The sequence below is a fragment of the Impatiens glandulifera genome, chromosome 5 (assembly GCF_907164915.1).
Source record: "Impatiens glandulifera chromosome 5, dImpGla2.1, whole genome shotgun sequence".
Lineage (NCBI taxonomy): Eukaryota > Viridiplantae > Streptophyta > Magnoliopsida > Ericales > Balsaminaceae > Impatiens > Impatiens glandulifera.
In genome coordinates, this window is record NC_061866.1 from 37032243 (window position 1) to 37048062 (window position 15820).

The following is a 15820-nucleotide window of genomic DNA, read 5'->3' on the forward strand; positions in this document are numbered from 1 at the left end:
TATTTCAATGTGCATATAATGGGTTATAAGTCTTGTGTCTGATTTTTTCAGCATTAAGCTTTATCATGGAGGAAGAAGAGATGGATTATTATACGTTAGTGGTGATATTGATAATATCTAGGGAAGGTGTTGAAACAAATGTTATGGACAATTGCTGCAAGTGCGAATGTGGATGTGCACAACAAAGAAATGAAATCTCTTAAACATTATATCAGCATTCAAGTGGGTGACTGATGCCCCTCATTCATCACATTGGTGTAAGGCTTTCTTTAAACCCGATACTAAATGTGATATGCTGATAAAAAAATTATGTGAGTCTTTCAATTCCCATATACTTTGTGATGAGGGATAAACCAATCATTTCTTAATGGAAGGTATTAGAGATTTTTTAATAGAAAGAATGTAGAGAAGAAAAGATTGCATGTCTAGGTAACCTCATCCTATTAGACCATTAATTAGGAAAATTATAGAAGAAAGGATAAAAGAATTCTTTAAATGGATTTCAATAGATAATAGTGTAGACGGCTACCAGGTTAGGGCCCTAATGAATTTGTTATTGATGTTAGGAAAAAAATATGTGTTTGTTACATATTCCATAACAAAATAGAAAAGAGTAAGAATATGTTGATAGTTTTGGAGGAAAATAATTCATGAATAAAAATTAATTATCAAAATAGTGTAAGCTATCAGAATATTTGGAAGGCTTTTAGTCAGAACCGTTATGTTTAACGAAAAATTTGACAGAAAGGTCATTGGCGACCTCTTACGAAAGTTTGAGGGGCGATTTGTTTTCAAAAATAATTTAAGGATCAAAAGTAATCGATCGAAATAATTTGAGGGTCGCCTAATTAATTTGCCCAAAATAAAATTATCGTTTAAACACAACGATAAATAATGACATAAAAAAAACGGTACTCAATAAATTATCGAGCTCGTAAATCTTAAAAAAAATGATTAACTCCCCCAACACTCTTTCCTAAACGAATCTCAAAATGCGTCATAATAATAACATTTAGAATTATACGAATCCAACGACTAGTTCCACTGTATTGAGAATAAAACGGAAAAATCCCTAGTGATTATAAACTGTTCCACACTTTATTATTAAAATGTGAACCTACATTTATTCTCTTGTTTTATCCTAAATTTTTTTGGTGGTTATTTTATTAGACTCACATAAATCTGTCCCTATTTCTCACCCAAATCTGATCCAGTCCTAAATTTTGTTAGATGAGAACTTATAAAGTTGTCTTATAAAGATGTAAATTTGAACAAAAATACTAGAGTTATTTAACAAAACCGCCAGTACATGTCATCCAAACTACTATTAGACAAAAAAAACTACAGTCCTCCATTCACATTTCTGTTTTCACCCTTTACTATACGGTTGAAATCGCATTCTTTTATTGAAACGATTTTTTGACGGAGATAAAATAAGTGTTTTCTCATTCTTCAGACGATGTGGTATTTCTGATATATCTTCATGAACAAGAGGAGAACTAATCTTCGAATCAGCTGCAGAAGAATTTGCCAGCCATGTTGCCGGAACAACCAACTCCCTTACAAATTCAATAAACATTAACATATATTAGCATTAACCAAACATTAATTAAACAAATTATTAAAAGATCAGATATATTTTTACCCATCTTTCCTTAAGGTTTTGCAACGACTCATCATACCAACTGTGTAATTCCTAAACACACCAACTTCAAGTTTCTTGGCCAAATCTGGTATTTTATGTGGAGCCAAAACATCCCAAACCTGCATAACCTGAATAAACCTCGAATCTTTTCGAATGACATTTACTGACCAAACAAGAACTAGTGACCCCTTATTGACATTGTACATCTCCAAAAACTCTGAATTACAAGTTCCATTAATGTTAGGATTAGGACTAGGAAGACGCCATCCGGTTGAGAGTCTTTTCAGAAGAGAAATGACTTCTTTACAATGACCATAATTATTTTTTCTACTCATGGTCTGTAAGAAATCATCACTGAAGTGAACCTGCCACAACAAGTTGAAAGAATTTAATTCATTGGAAAGAGTTTATTGAGTTAATTGAGACACAAGTCACACAACCAACCTTCCATTTGCCCCCCTGGAAAAGGGGAGAATCAGATTTAAATAATAAATTGAGATTATCGAGTTCGATAAGTGAAGATTGAATGGCATTAGATAGATTGTTATTGTCTAAGGCATTGAAGTAGCAACCCCTTTCTTTGGCATCAACAATCAAGTTTCTCCAGATTGAGCCACTATTGATCAAGGTTGCAGCATTACCCAATATCCACATTCCATACCTGAAGTACATTAGAAATAAGCTAAAGAATGTATTTTTTTTTTATTTATGTTTTAGAACAGAGATTTTTTATTCCATGCCTGGCTCGGGTTAAGGCTACATTAGCCCTTTGACAATTGGAAAGAAAACCTATGGATCCCTTCACATTGCATCTCACAGTTGATATAATTATCAAGTCCTCTTCCCCACCTTGAAAATCGTCAACTGAGCGAACTTTCACAGAGAAATTTCTATAATTATCGTACCAAATCTCGAGCCTGTTCTGAATGGCAATAACTTGAGCCTTGTAAGGTGATATGCAACCGATGCTGATCTTTTGTTTTGATGCAACTGATGCTGAGTATGGAAATATATAGAGAGTTATGTATGTAAGAATCTTACAATAGAATTTCTATTGATGGATATAGAGTTGTGAGTTATGAGTTATGAAATTAAAACTTGAATTGTACAATGGAAAGCAGATTATTTTTTCTTTTTATTATGTACCTTTATGGAGGCGTTCAACGATCTCAGCTACAACGGCTACCTCAACCATGTTTTTACTACTATGTCCACCAAAATCTTCCTTACCGTCACGAATATCGATGAAAGAGTAGGAACCAAACATAGGTCCTTCGAGAAAATGTTTCTCGTATTGCCTCTTTATGACATTCGGGCCATTCAAAAGCTTGGCTTGATAAAATTGTTTGTTTGGAAATAGGGAAATAGAAGGATGCATTCTATATTGGATATTGAGGAGATGTTTTGGCATACCTAAGATCACCATCCGTTCAAAGAGACTTCTCCCCATCTTAGCCTTGTTAGATATCTAAAGGTAGCATAAAGATTGAGAAAAACTATGATTATTCTATAAATTCAGCTCAATCCAAAACTATCAAACAAATTGAATTGAATTAGTGTTTAAAATGAACAGGTTGAGAAATTTGAAAGATGAAAAATTACCTCACTTTGGACCATGGCAGGAAGTTGCTTATCGTCCCCTATAAGAATAGCATGTTTTAGACCAATGAGCTGCAAAGGGATTGTAGATTCACACTCTTTAAGTTGGGCGGCTTCATCCACAACTAATAGTTCCAATGGCATGTTTTCTTGGCTTTGCAAGTTGCAGGAGCTGGAGGCAGTGCAGAATAACAAGACAGCATTTTTCATGCAAAGACCTCGAAGGCTTTTGACTGAAACACCTTTGAGCAATTTCAGTTCTTGGAGGTTTTTAAGTATTTCAACACATTCCATCACTAGGAAATTGGCTTCTTTTCTCAAATCTTGATCTTGAATTGAACTCAGTAGCTCCACAAGTCTAATCATCTTTTCAACTGTGTCTGATGTTATCAAACTTGTTGGATAATGGGTATATAAACTCACTATATGCATAATGAGACTGTTTCGTATGGAGTTAAACTGTTTCACAAAGAATTCTTCAAATGGCATTGCTTGAACATCATTGTAATAATATAATTCCTTCCTCATGAACTGCCACCTCTTTTTCTTCATCAATAATATCCTTTCTCTAATCATGCTATGTACCTCCTTCATGGTACTAACAAATACGTCTTTCCCAGTTTTCATGTTTAATTTATTGTCTTCTATTTTTTTTTGTCTGGTGGCTAAATGGCGACGATACGCCTCTTGAGGGTCTTCAACCAGATTTATAAATGATCTTGCACTTCCCACCCACCCAGTTCGTGGATCCAAACAACGGGAAAGAACCAAAACACGATTATCCAAGAACACATGGAAAAGTTCGTCATGATCACGAATCTTCATTTTCTCAAAGTTACCAAACAAAACTATATCTCCCAACCGATAAGCATCTAATGGGAGTTCATCTCGAAACAAATCCATTAGCCGGGATGCCACTCCGACAACTGCAATGTTTGTGGGTGCACATGTAAGTGTTCTGCATTTCAACCTCTGTAGAACATACAACAGAGATGCAACCGTTTTCGTCTTACCTGTCCCAGGTGGGCCCCATATAAGTTTCACACTGTTACTATACTGACAATCCCTCCTAGCAATACATTCCAAAACTGCAGCCTTTTGTGAATCATCCAAATCAAACGAATTTAACAGAATTCTAGCAAGTGGGATAGAATTACTCTGTTTTTCTTCAAAGTCAGAGCAGCAGGAATTACAATGATCAGAAGAACTAGGATCGATGTGAAGAACATTTTTTAATATTTTTTGCCTTTCAGTATTTGAAGTATGCAATGAGGACCATATCCGCATATTTGTGTTCATGTTAGTCAGATAAACAACAAAGAGGCTATTATAATGAATACGGTCGAGATTGATAATGTTTGAGGCAAGTATGGAAATGCAATTAGGCATGTGGTTGGGAGCTTTGTGTTGAACTAGACCAAGAGTAAATGGCATTTTGCGTCCGCTCAGATCATTAATAAAATTTGGATAGACTTCTGTGATGGCGAAGAGATCACCCACTTTCGGTTCATACAAAACATATTTCTTGTCCTCTTCAAGAATCTCACTCCCATTAGGATATAGAATATCGTATATATTCTGTTTGGACTCTTGTTCCTCCTCTTCTTCTTTAACAAAAGATTCTCTCCTGGCCTTCTTTTTTTCTCTCTTTTTTTCCTTGTTACTCTTTTTTTCTATGGAAAATATTCTGCGAACAGGCACATTAGACAGTGTTTTGATACTGGAGGATAAATCGGCATGCATTTCCTCAATAAGTGGCATTTTGAACGAATCCAGGTATTCTTTCACAGATGAAAATGTCTTGGGAATTTCTATCACCTGTCAATAACATTAATTAACAATGGTAAAAAGTAGAAATATTTAATTATAGACTTACTCTTTGTAATTAGACCAGTTTAGATGTAAATGTCCATTTATACCACATTAAAATGTTGTGTATTGTCACAAAATATTTGGTATAAGGGGAGAGGCTTCCTCGTTTCGGTAGAGTCTATATTCATACTAGTAAAAATACTTCTATGAAGATCTTGCTATGTTCTTGCTTGTTCAAGTTACCATTGGGATTAGTTCAGACCTATTACAAACTGCAACAAGAATTAAGGAATTCTTTGAATCTATTATGGTATTGGAGCAGGTTACAGAAGAAAAAGAAGCAACGGAAAGAACCACGATAATGGGTGTACGACGAAAAAGAAATACATTATTAACCCCTTCTTCTACATATCGGGGATCTATACCAGGTTCGATGTTGTGCACAGAGACACTAACTAGAAGAATTTTTTTCGGATAACATAATGTTAGAATATAATTTATTTGTAAGATATTATCACAATATTATAAATTGTGGTAATTGATTAATATTATATTATATTAGTTTCCTTATATGTTGATTATAATGTCTATATATAATAGGCATACTCTATGTAACTAAAATAACATTTCAATACAATATTTCTTTCTTTATTTTAACATGGTATCAGAGTCTTATTATCGTTTTTAAGTCAATCAAATGATAGTCTTCCGTTGCCTCCATCAATGGTTATTTAGTCATTGATTGAGGGCTCTAATAATTTATTATTAATATTATTTTTGTCGATGGTCTTAAGCAACTTATCCAGAGTTTTGAATTTCGTTTGAGTGGATTGTTTTCGTCCAGTTGGATTGGGGTTTTTGGTGGCTTGGTGAAAATGATTTGGTTGATTTTGTTCTTGAGCGATGAGGGTAACTTGAACAAATCGAAAGTTGATTTGGTTGAATTAAATGGTTTAGAAGAAAGTTGGTTTTATTATTAGTCTTGGAGGAGAGGAAATCAGAAGTGAATTTTTGAAGCTTAGTTTGATTGGTCTTGGTTTGGTTGTTGTTGAGAATAATGAGTTGAACTTGGTTTGGTTTCTCTATGTTTTTGAAGTTTGGTTTAATTGGTTTTTGTTGTTTTGTTGAGAATAAGGAGTTGAATTTGTTTTGGTTTTTCCTTATTGTTTGTGAAACTTAGTTTGATTGGTCTTGGTTTTGGTTGTTATGGAGTTGAATTTGGTTTGGGTTTTCCCTATGTTTGTAAAACTTGGTTTGATTGGTTTTGGTTTTGATTTTTGAGAATAGGGATTTAAATTTGGTTTGGTTGTTAATTTTGGTTGGTCTGAATCGAAGAAAAACTGTTTTTTGAGTGGATGGTTAATGGATTGAGAGAGAAAAAAATGAAGAGAAGAAGATTAAAAATGATGAGAAACTTCTTGTTGTTCGCGCTATCGTTTTCCTGTCAAACTCTCAATATTTATTATTGTTGCATCGTGAGTTTGAGAGGGGATATTAAAATATAATATAATATATGTGTAAGATATTATCACAATATTATAAACTGTGATAATATCAATATTATATTATATTATATTATATTAGTTTTCTTATATAATTATTATAATGTCTATATAATAGACATAACTTATATATCTAATATAACAATTCAATACAATCTTTTTCTCTTTATTTTAATAAAAATGATATTTAATTAACTTACATGTAAAAAGGTAATTAGTCTTACATGTAAAAGGTAAAGATAGGATTGTTCGATTGTTTTTTTACCTAATAATTTTAAAACAATATTTAATTAATACCCTAAATTACATCATAAATAATGTTGAAAAAAATGATTGCATCTAGATCATAGACTCGAGAATTAGTTCACATAGTTACAAAAATAGAAATTGCATGAAAGAAATAAGAAAATTACTAAGTCAATCCAGCTCTACTTACCTTATTGGAAATAGTAAGACTATTAAAGACATAGGAACAGTTCAGTTGAATAAAAAATTATGTCACAAGGATATTTTCTAGCTAGAATTATGGAGAATGATAACAAAAAAGTGTAATGAAGAGGGTAAAAGAAGCTAAAGAAAGGTGTTCGGCAGATAGGAAAAGTTTGGAAAGAAAAAAAGTTTAAGACGTAGTTGAATTTTGTAGATCTAAGGGTTAGCTAGGTTAAAGGTTGAAATCCACTCTTACTACAATTTAGAACATGTTTATTTAAAAATGAGTTTTATAAAAAAATATGGATTAAGAATGCATGTAATATGTTGATGGTAAATTTTGAAATAGTTTGATAAATTGACAGTTTAGGATATATGATTCTAAAATAGATTTTGATAAAATGATAGTTTATGATAGCTGATTTTAAAATGGTTTTGATAAAATGATGATTTTAAAATGGTTTTGATAAAATGATGGTTTATGATAGAGGATTTTAAAATAAGTTTTTGATCAAATAATGGTTTATGATAGATGATTTTGAAATGGTTGTGATAAAATGATGATTTGTGATAAATGATTTTCAAGTAATTTGTTATGGCTTATTATTTCAACATTGAAATGGAATACGGTATACTTGGACTTGAAAATGTAGTTTTACATAATTATGACAATTGGACTATTTTTATTACTTGTTTATCTAATAATGAACTATTTGTATTACTTGTTTATCTAATAATGAACTATTTCTGTCTCGAGTGTCGCTTATACCGGTTAATGCGTCAACGCAAGACCTTTATGTCTTGGTTGATGATTATTGCGTCAATGCAAGACTTTCATGTATTGGTTGATGGCTATTGACCCTAGTCTTGATTGATGAATATTGCGTCTATACAAGACTTTCATATCTTGATAGATGACTTATTACAATATTATAGATATTACAGGACTATCTTGATTATATATATATATATATATATATAACTTTGTGATAAGAATTTCTACATCTATTTAAGAATTGGTTTCTATCAAGTTATATATGATTTTTGATATAGATGTAGAAAGACGTGATATTTTTAATGGGCGTGTTTAGCTCATCAATTTAAATGGATTCCTTTTAGATAAAAAAAAATGATTAGTCAGGAGGACGATTAGAAAGAATACGGTATATATTAGACTAGCTGGTAAAGAAGTTTAACTCTCTATTTTGTATTAGTACATATGCATAGAGGATGTACAAATTGGAAAATATAATTTTTGTAAGAATGTGATATGGTCATCATTTATTTTGATTATGTAAGTTTGAAAACTTTTGATGATAAATAAAGGTCTTAGTTTATCATGTCAATGCTTAATTTTTTTTTGTTAGCCTAGAATGTTATGTATGGATTGACATACATCGACTGCACGCCTCATTTGTTCGATTCGGGTCGTGACAAAAATTGCACATTTTATTCTAAAAATTGTTTTTACAGGACCATAAACAGGGACTTGTGATGGGAACTGGAAAAGGATTCACAATTTATATTTCTATGGATACATTAAATAACCTTTATGTTGTTTTCACACAACAAAGAAATTAATTGTGGGTGATAAGTTTGACACAAGAAATAGATGAAGGGCCAAAGTTTTATACTTTTGGTTATCAGCTAATAAGAACGGGAATAACACACACTATTCAAGTGTCTCTCTGTTTCAAATTTCAGTTGGTGTTCTTCTCTCTTGCGGATTCTGTAAAACCCTAGTTCGTCAATGTGTTAAAACTCAAAAGATTCATGGAATACCTTAAAAATATATATTATCATAAAAAAACAGTACAAATGAACCCAAAAAGAATCAGATAGACCTCAGCTTTGTAGAGGTTTTGGTTGCATATATCGGAAATGGACCAAGAGAAGACCAAATCAATCAAGAATTTCTCGTCCATATTCATCCTGCTGTCTCCTATACAACAATAACAAATGAACATGAACATGAATCAGTATCGTTAATATGATGATCATCATTCATTCATTCATCAGCACCTACAGACAGATCATAGAGACAAAGAGAGTATTTTACCAGGCCGTAAAGCGAAGGAGAAAACTGTAATGATCGAGTATATAATATATGCAAATCAATAACGACCGGACTAGAGTATGATTCTACTACATTTGCTTTATAATAATGAATCCCCCAAGGCTTGGTTTTCTTTACTAGCCCTAATCCCAATCTAATCTAGAGATAATTTCAGTGCGTTCTGTAGCTCTGACATTAACTTCTACCGTCATTCTTCAGCCTGTTTGATGCCGTTGATATTTGGAAAATAATTTATATTTTATTTCTTTTCAAGCATTTAAATATTAGTTAGGTTTCTAATTCAATTTCAAATATTCAATCAGTAACAATTATTAAAAAATAAATGAATAGATTTAGGGCTAGTTTCATTCAGCTTATTAACGCTAACTTATTCAGCTTATTCTCTAGTATGTTTTATATGATTTTAGCTTATTTAATAGTTAAGTCTGGGTATGTTTGATTCAATTTATGCGCAACTTATTTATTTTTTATATTTTTTATATTTATAATATTATTTAATATTATATATATATATATAATGTTATATATATTTATTAATTTAATTTTAAATATTAATATATTATTTAAATTTAAAATAGTATATATTTCAAAATAAATTATATTAATATATTAAATTTATAAATTTTTTTTGTTAATATATAATTTTAAATATTAATAAATGACTTAAATTAAAAAACAATATATTTTATATTAAATGATATAAATAAAGAAAGTAATTTATTATTATTATATATAATTTTCACCTTTAAACTCCTTTTTTATCTAATTTTTCAATTGTTCATTTATTTTCGAATTCCCTTATTCTATTCCTATTTGTATTATCATTTATTTCAATTTATATATATATACTTTTAAACAAATAAGACTAGTTTAATTTCTAAAATTATAATTATAAAAAAAAAATAACATTATATTTATATTTCATATTTTACTTAATTATTATATATATTAAGATACATATTATAATTAATAAATAAAAATATATTTAAATATATGTTTTTTATTATAATAATTTTATATAAATATATAAAAATATTATAAATATATGAAATAGATAAGAGATAATGAATAAAATAATTAGAAATATATTAAATAGATGAGAGAGAATGAAAAAAATGATTAGAAATGAATGAAATAGATGAAAGAGTGAATAAAAAAATATTTAAACGCTGAGGAGGGAGGTAGAGAGAAAATTGTGTTTAGGTAGAGAGAAAATTGTGTTTAAACGCAAAAGTGTGTTTGATTATAATTTTTTGCGTGATTTATTACGCAAATGTCCTCGTAAGCTGCTTATAAACACATAATCAAACGAATCCTTAATTTAAAGGATTATATTTATATTTTTTACTGGAACAATAACATGTCAATATCTATCATATTAATTAATGAATGCCGATCAGTACAAAAATCGTCAGTATCTATCACATCTGAAAAATTCAAAATCTTTGAATATTATATGAATATTTAAATAAATTATAATTAATTATATTTTGGTTAGTTTTATGAGATACAAATAAAATAAAACAAAACAAAACAAAATTGGGAGAATAAGAGCATTTTGGGAATTGATGGTGATTTCAAAATGTATATTAAGGTTGGATATATTTTCCACACTCCCTCTATTTAAAATATATAATAAATAAATAATTTTCATCTCTAGTAAATTCAGTTATTTAACTATCATTTTTAATATTCCATAGCTTATTTGGAGGTTATTTTTTCACGTAGAGTTGAGATGAGTTATAATAAGGTTGAAGATAAAAATGAAAATCTATATTAAAAAAACTATTTAAAAAAACAAAAAAATTTAGCAACTTTTTTTTCTTTCTAAATCTATACACCAACCAAATTATTGATTTGACACATTTATTAATTTACATATTTGTAAGTAAAAAAATTATTGGAGAAGAATTTGAAAAGAGAATAGCATAAGAAAGGATATAATTATAATAATTTTTTAAAAAATAAAATATTTTTTCTCTATTCTACCTTCTCATACATTTTGTTTCAAGTCAATAAGTGAGTGATGTAAGTCTTCTCCAAATTTCCTCTCATTGTTACTCTTTTATATATATTCATTTTTTTTATTTAATTTATCAAAATACTCGCGATCTCTCTAAAATCTAATAAGTAACTCACAAATTAATAAATTATATATATATATAGTAAACTTATTAGTTGTTTAATTATTTATATATAATATATATAATTAAAATTAATAATACATAATTAAAAATAAATTAAAATTAAAATATTATATATTAAAATAATATATATTATATAAATATTAAAATAACAAACATATTTTATCTTATTTAATTTTATAAATATAATATATAATTAAAATTAAATATACTAAATTAAATAATTCAAATAAATATACATTACATATCCCTTAAAATAATTGTATGAATAAAATTGTCTAACAAAGAAATTCTTAATTTCCTAATTTGAATTTTTAGATTTAATTTTAATTATATATATTATATTTATAAATTAAATAAAAAAATTAAATAATTCAAATAAATACAAATTACATAAATGTTAAAATAAAATACATAAAGATAAAATAAAATTGTATGAATAAAATTAAATTACAATGCATTTTATTTTATTTAGTATAATATTTATTTTAATTTATAATATTTTATTTAGAGTACATTTAATTCAATACTTTAAAATTATAAGTTTAATTTTTATTATATTTATAAAATTAATTAAAGATAAAAATAAATAATTCAAATAAATATACATAAACATAAAGATAAAATAAGCTTTATTTTAATTTATGTAAGGTAATTTCGTAACATTGGGAATTCCCTTATGTAGCTTAGCACGTCTAGATGACACATGGCAACACGAGGATCACTGAGTGACTTGAGGTTCGATGTGTTTCAACTTTAGTTTGCATGTCAATCGTCTTTTAAAAAAAAACATTATTTAATTTTTTTTTAAAATACCTAGGAGCTTTAAAATTAATCCTATAAAAATAATTAATTTTATTCAAATTTTAATAATTTGGGGCCAAATAACAATTTAATTAAAACTCAGTTTAAATTAACCAAACATAATTAATCTAAAAAATTATTTATTTGAAAACATAGTCGCCAAATGATTTTAGGAAAATCAGTAAAAGGTACGTATATAAACGTACTTTATACTAGAGTTTCTATAAAGAGTTTAATTTTTGGTTACGCTCGAGGAAAGGGATTTCGTATTATGTCATCCGCGTCTGTCAAATGACGATTTTATTTACTAAGTAAAAGTTTGGTTATTACAAGATTTATTTATAATATTTATTTCCTTTAATTAGTAGTTCAGGGGTTCTAAACAAGGACAAGTTTAGATTGCGTAAATAATTGTACAAAATTATATAAAATAATATACATGTGGTTGTGTTGATATAAAACTAAGTAAAAACCCTAAAAAAATATCAGAAAAGTGTTATAATTTAAAAATAATTTTCAAACGGGGTCTTAGCCAAAATATTTGTTTAGGAAATATTCTAAAAATATCTAAATATCATTTTCTAACCTTTCGGGATTATTTGAAAATGGATTGATGTTCTAAAATTACAAAAACAATTTTAGATTTTGAAAAGTGGAACCAAACAGGCCTTAGGACTGGAGTCCTAGGGTCTGGATCCGTTTATATTGATTTGGGATTGGACGGGATGGTCTTGATAATGGCTCGTGAGCGTGGGTCCATAGATCCGGAGGGCTCGGTCCTGGGTTCAGAAGTCTCGATCTCGAACTCGGAATATTCAGTCCTATGATTCAAAAGGCTCGATCCTGAACTCAATTTGTTCAGTCCTAGGCCTGGGAGGCCCGGTCCCGGTCTAGTTTTATTGGTCGTGGACCTGGGAGTCTCGGCCTTAGGTCTTACATCTTGGTCATAGGTTAGAATCTTCGATTGAATTCATCGGTCCTTGCTCAAGAACACCGATTCTAGGTAGGTTTTCTTGGTAGGTTTCCCCAACCGTGGCTAAGATCCTCGGTCCTCGTTCTCAATCCCGAACTAAGAACCTCAGTCAACTGCCTTGGTTCAAGAGGACCGAGTGTTCTTGAATTGGTCAAAAAAATATAAGTTTATGTTGTAGAAATTGAATAATAGCACATGTTTAGCAATTTAGAAATAAACAAGCTACAACAAGGCCTAACAATTCTTTTTCCCTTTTGTGTAATCAAATAGGCAGCTAAAACAATTGAGCATCAAACAATTAAAGAAACAAAGAGCAGGACACCAAGATTTTACGTGGAAACCCCAAATTAGGTAAAAACCACGGGACACTTCGGCCACTTAAATCATCCACTATATCAAATGGGTATACAATGTAGTTCAATACAAGCCTAGAGGTAATCTAACAAAAGTTATCAATTGACCTCATCCTAACTTGTCATTCACATACATTATCATCATCACTAAAGATGACTAACCAAATGGAGAAGAGATAAAGAAAATCAAAAGAAGAACCTGCTGCTTCAATGGAGGAAGAACTACTGGAAGAGAGAGAGAGGAAAAAACCCCAAAAACTGCTGTGTTTTTTTTTCCTTAATTAAATATGCCCTAATGGGCTTTATTAATTTGTTAGGCCCAGCTGCCAAATGAGCTGACCCAACAAATCTCCCCCGTCAGCGCAACTTCGCGGGTTCCAATAAACCCGTTCTCTCCCGACAATTTTCAAACTTGTCCTTAGGCAAGGATTTCGTAAACATATCAGCACCATTCTCACTTGTATGAATCTTCTCCAAGTTCAGCTCTTTTGCCTCAAGCACATCACGTATCCAATGATATCTCACGTCGATGTGTTTGGATCTCGAATGAAAAGCTGAATTCTTTGAGAGATGAATGGCACTTTGACTGTCGCAAAACAAAGTAAACTTCTCTTGTTTTTGGCCCAACTCTTGTAGGAACTTCTTCATCCATAACATCTCTTTACATGCCTCAGTAGCTGCAATATACTCAGCTTCTGTAGTAGACAAAGAAACACACTTTAGTAACCTTGACTGCCACGAAACACACCGCCTGCAAAGGTAACCAAAAAACCTGATACATATTTTTTTGAATCAACATCACCCGCCATATCAGAATCTGTAAAGCCTTCCAAAATAGGAGTATCACTTCTGAAGCATAAACGTGCTTTCGAAGAGCCTCGAAGATATCTGAGAATCCACTTAACAGCCAACCAATGTTCTTCTCCAGGGTTGGAGAGATACCGACTAACAACACCAACTGCGTGTGCTATGTCCGGTCTTGTACATAACATGACATACATAAGACTACCAACTGCAGAGGCATAAGGTACATTCTTCATTTCATCTTTCTCTTTCTCACTTGTAGGACATTGTTTAGAACTCAACTTGAAATTCCACTGAAACCAGTTTTGCATTTTTCATTGCAAACCTCTCAAGTACCTTCTCAATGTACTTCTCCTGTGATAGCCAAAGTGTTCTGTTCTTTGTCTCTTGTGATTTTCATGCCTAGGATCTGCTTCACTGAACCCAAATCCTTCATCGCAAAAGACTTGTTCAAATCCCTTTTGAGCTTCTCAATTTTCGCAATATCTTGCCCAACAATCAGCATATCATCAACATAGAGCATAAGAATAACATAATCATCAACACCGTATCTCTTGATGAAAACACAATGATCAGAAGTAGTCTTACTGTACCCATTTGCTTCCATAAAGGAGTCAAATTTCTTGTACCGTTGTCTAGGCGCTTTCTTGAGCCCATACAAGCTTTTCCTCAACCTGTAGACAAGATCTTCTTTATCTTTAACTTTGAAAACTTCGGGTTGTTCCATATAGATCTCTTCCTCCAAGTCACCATGGAGAAATGCAGTCTTCACATCCAGTTGTTCAATTTCCAAATCTTGACTAACAACCAATGCTAACACAACTCTGATGGATGACCTCTTCACAACCGGTGAGAAGATCTCTTCAAAATCAATCCCCTTTTTCTATCCAAAGCCGTTCACAACCAGTCTTGCTTTGTATCGAGGTTGTGAGCTATTCTCTTGGTGCTTCATTTTGAATACCCACTTGTTCTTCAAAGTCTTCTTTCCTTTTGGAGTTTCACCAAGTCATAAGTCTCGTTCTATTGCAAGGAGTTTATCTCTTCTTGCATTGCCACCGACCACTTGTTCTTGTTTTCATTAGACAATACTTCTTGATAGGTTTCTAGTTCTCCCCCGTCAGTCAACATCACATACTCATTGGGAGGATACCTACTAGAAGGTTGTCGCTGCCTACTAGATCTTCTAATATGTTGATCATCGGATGGCTCTAGAGAACTATCATCATCTTGTTCAGCTTCCTCTGTTGGCTCAGCATCAACTAGAGGAGTCTCATCAACCTCAACTTGGGCATTTTCCACATCATTGGGTTGTGATTGTGGTGTACGAATCCTACCATTGTCAGGAAATTCATTCTTCATAGACTTCAGCTTTTCTTTTTTCTCAAGGTCTTCAATGGTCTGATCTTCAAAGAATACCACATCTCTGCTTCTAATGAGTTTCTTGTTAACCGGATCCCAACATCGGTACCCAAATTCTCCGTGACCATACCCAATAAAGATACACTGTCTCGTCTTGCTATCAATCTTAGCTCTCTCATCTCGAGAAACATGTACAAATACTTTACAACCAAAAACTCTCAAGTGATCATAAGAGACGTCTTTACCTCTCCAAACTCTTTCTGGAATGTCGCCATCTAAAGGAGTTGAGGGTGAAAGGTTTATCAGATTAACCGATGTC

General features: G+C 30.9%; 1 protein-coding gene across 1 annotated transcript; it reads right to left on the bottom strand.

Moving 5' to 3' along the window:
- Nucleotides 1-1369: 1369 nt before the first annotated feature.
- On the bottom strand, nucleotides 1370-8924 carry LOC124939284 (probable helicase senataxin). The gene is made up of 7 exons (XM_047479771.1): nucleotides 8799-8924; nucleotides 3248-5062; nucleotides 2792-3113; nucleotides 2386-2641; nucleotides 2090-2306; nucleotides 1646-2010; nucleotides 1370-1559 (listed from the first exon to the last, which is right to left on the bottom strand). Exons 1-7 carry the CDS (start codon nucleotides 8916-8918, stop codon nucleotides 1370-1372), a joined length of 3285 nt encoding a protein of 1094 aa, XP_047335727.1. The 5' UTR covers nucleotides 8919-8924.
- Between the last annotated feature and the right edge of the window lie 6896 nt (nucleotides 8925-15820).

Bases quoted from the DNA above. Each gene is read 5' to 3' on its own strand.
- LOC124939284 (XM_047479771.1), bottom strand. From the start codon at position 8,918: ATGAATATGGACGAGAAATTCTTGATTGATTTGGTCTTCTCTTGGTCC. The intron at 3,114-3,247 runs GTAATTTTTCAT...TGCTACCTTTAG, and splicing joins CTGCCATGGTCCAAAGTGAG to ATATCTAACAAGGCTAAGAT. The intron at 2,011-2,089 runs GTTGGTTGTGTG...TTGTTGTGGCAG, and splicing joins TCCAGGGGGGCAAATGGAAG to GTTCACTTCAGTGATGATTT.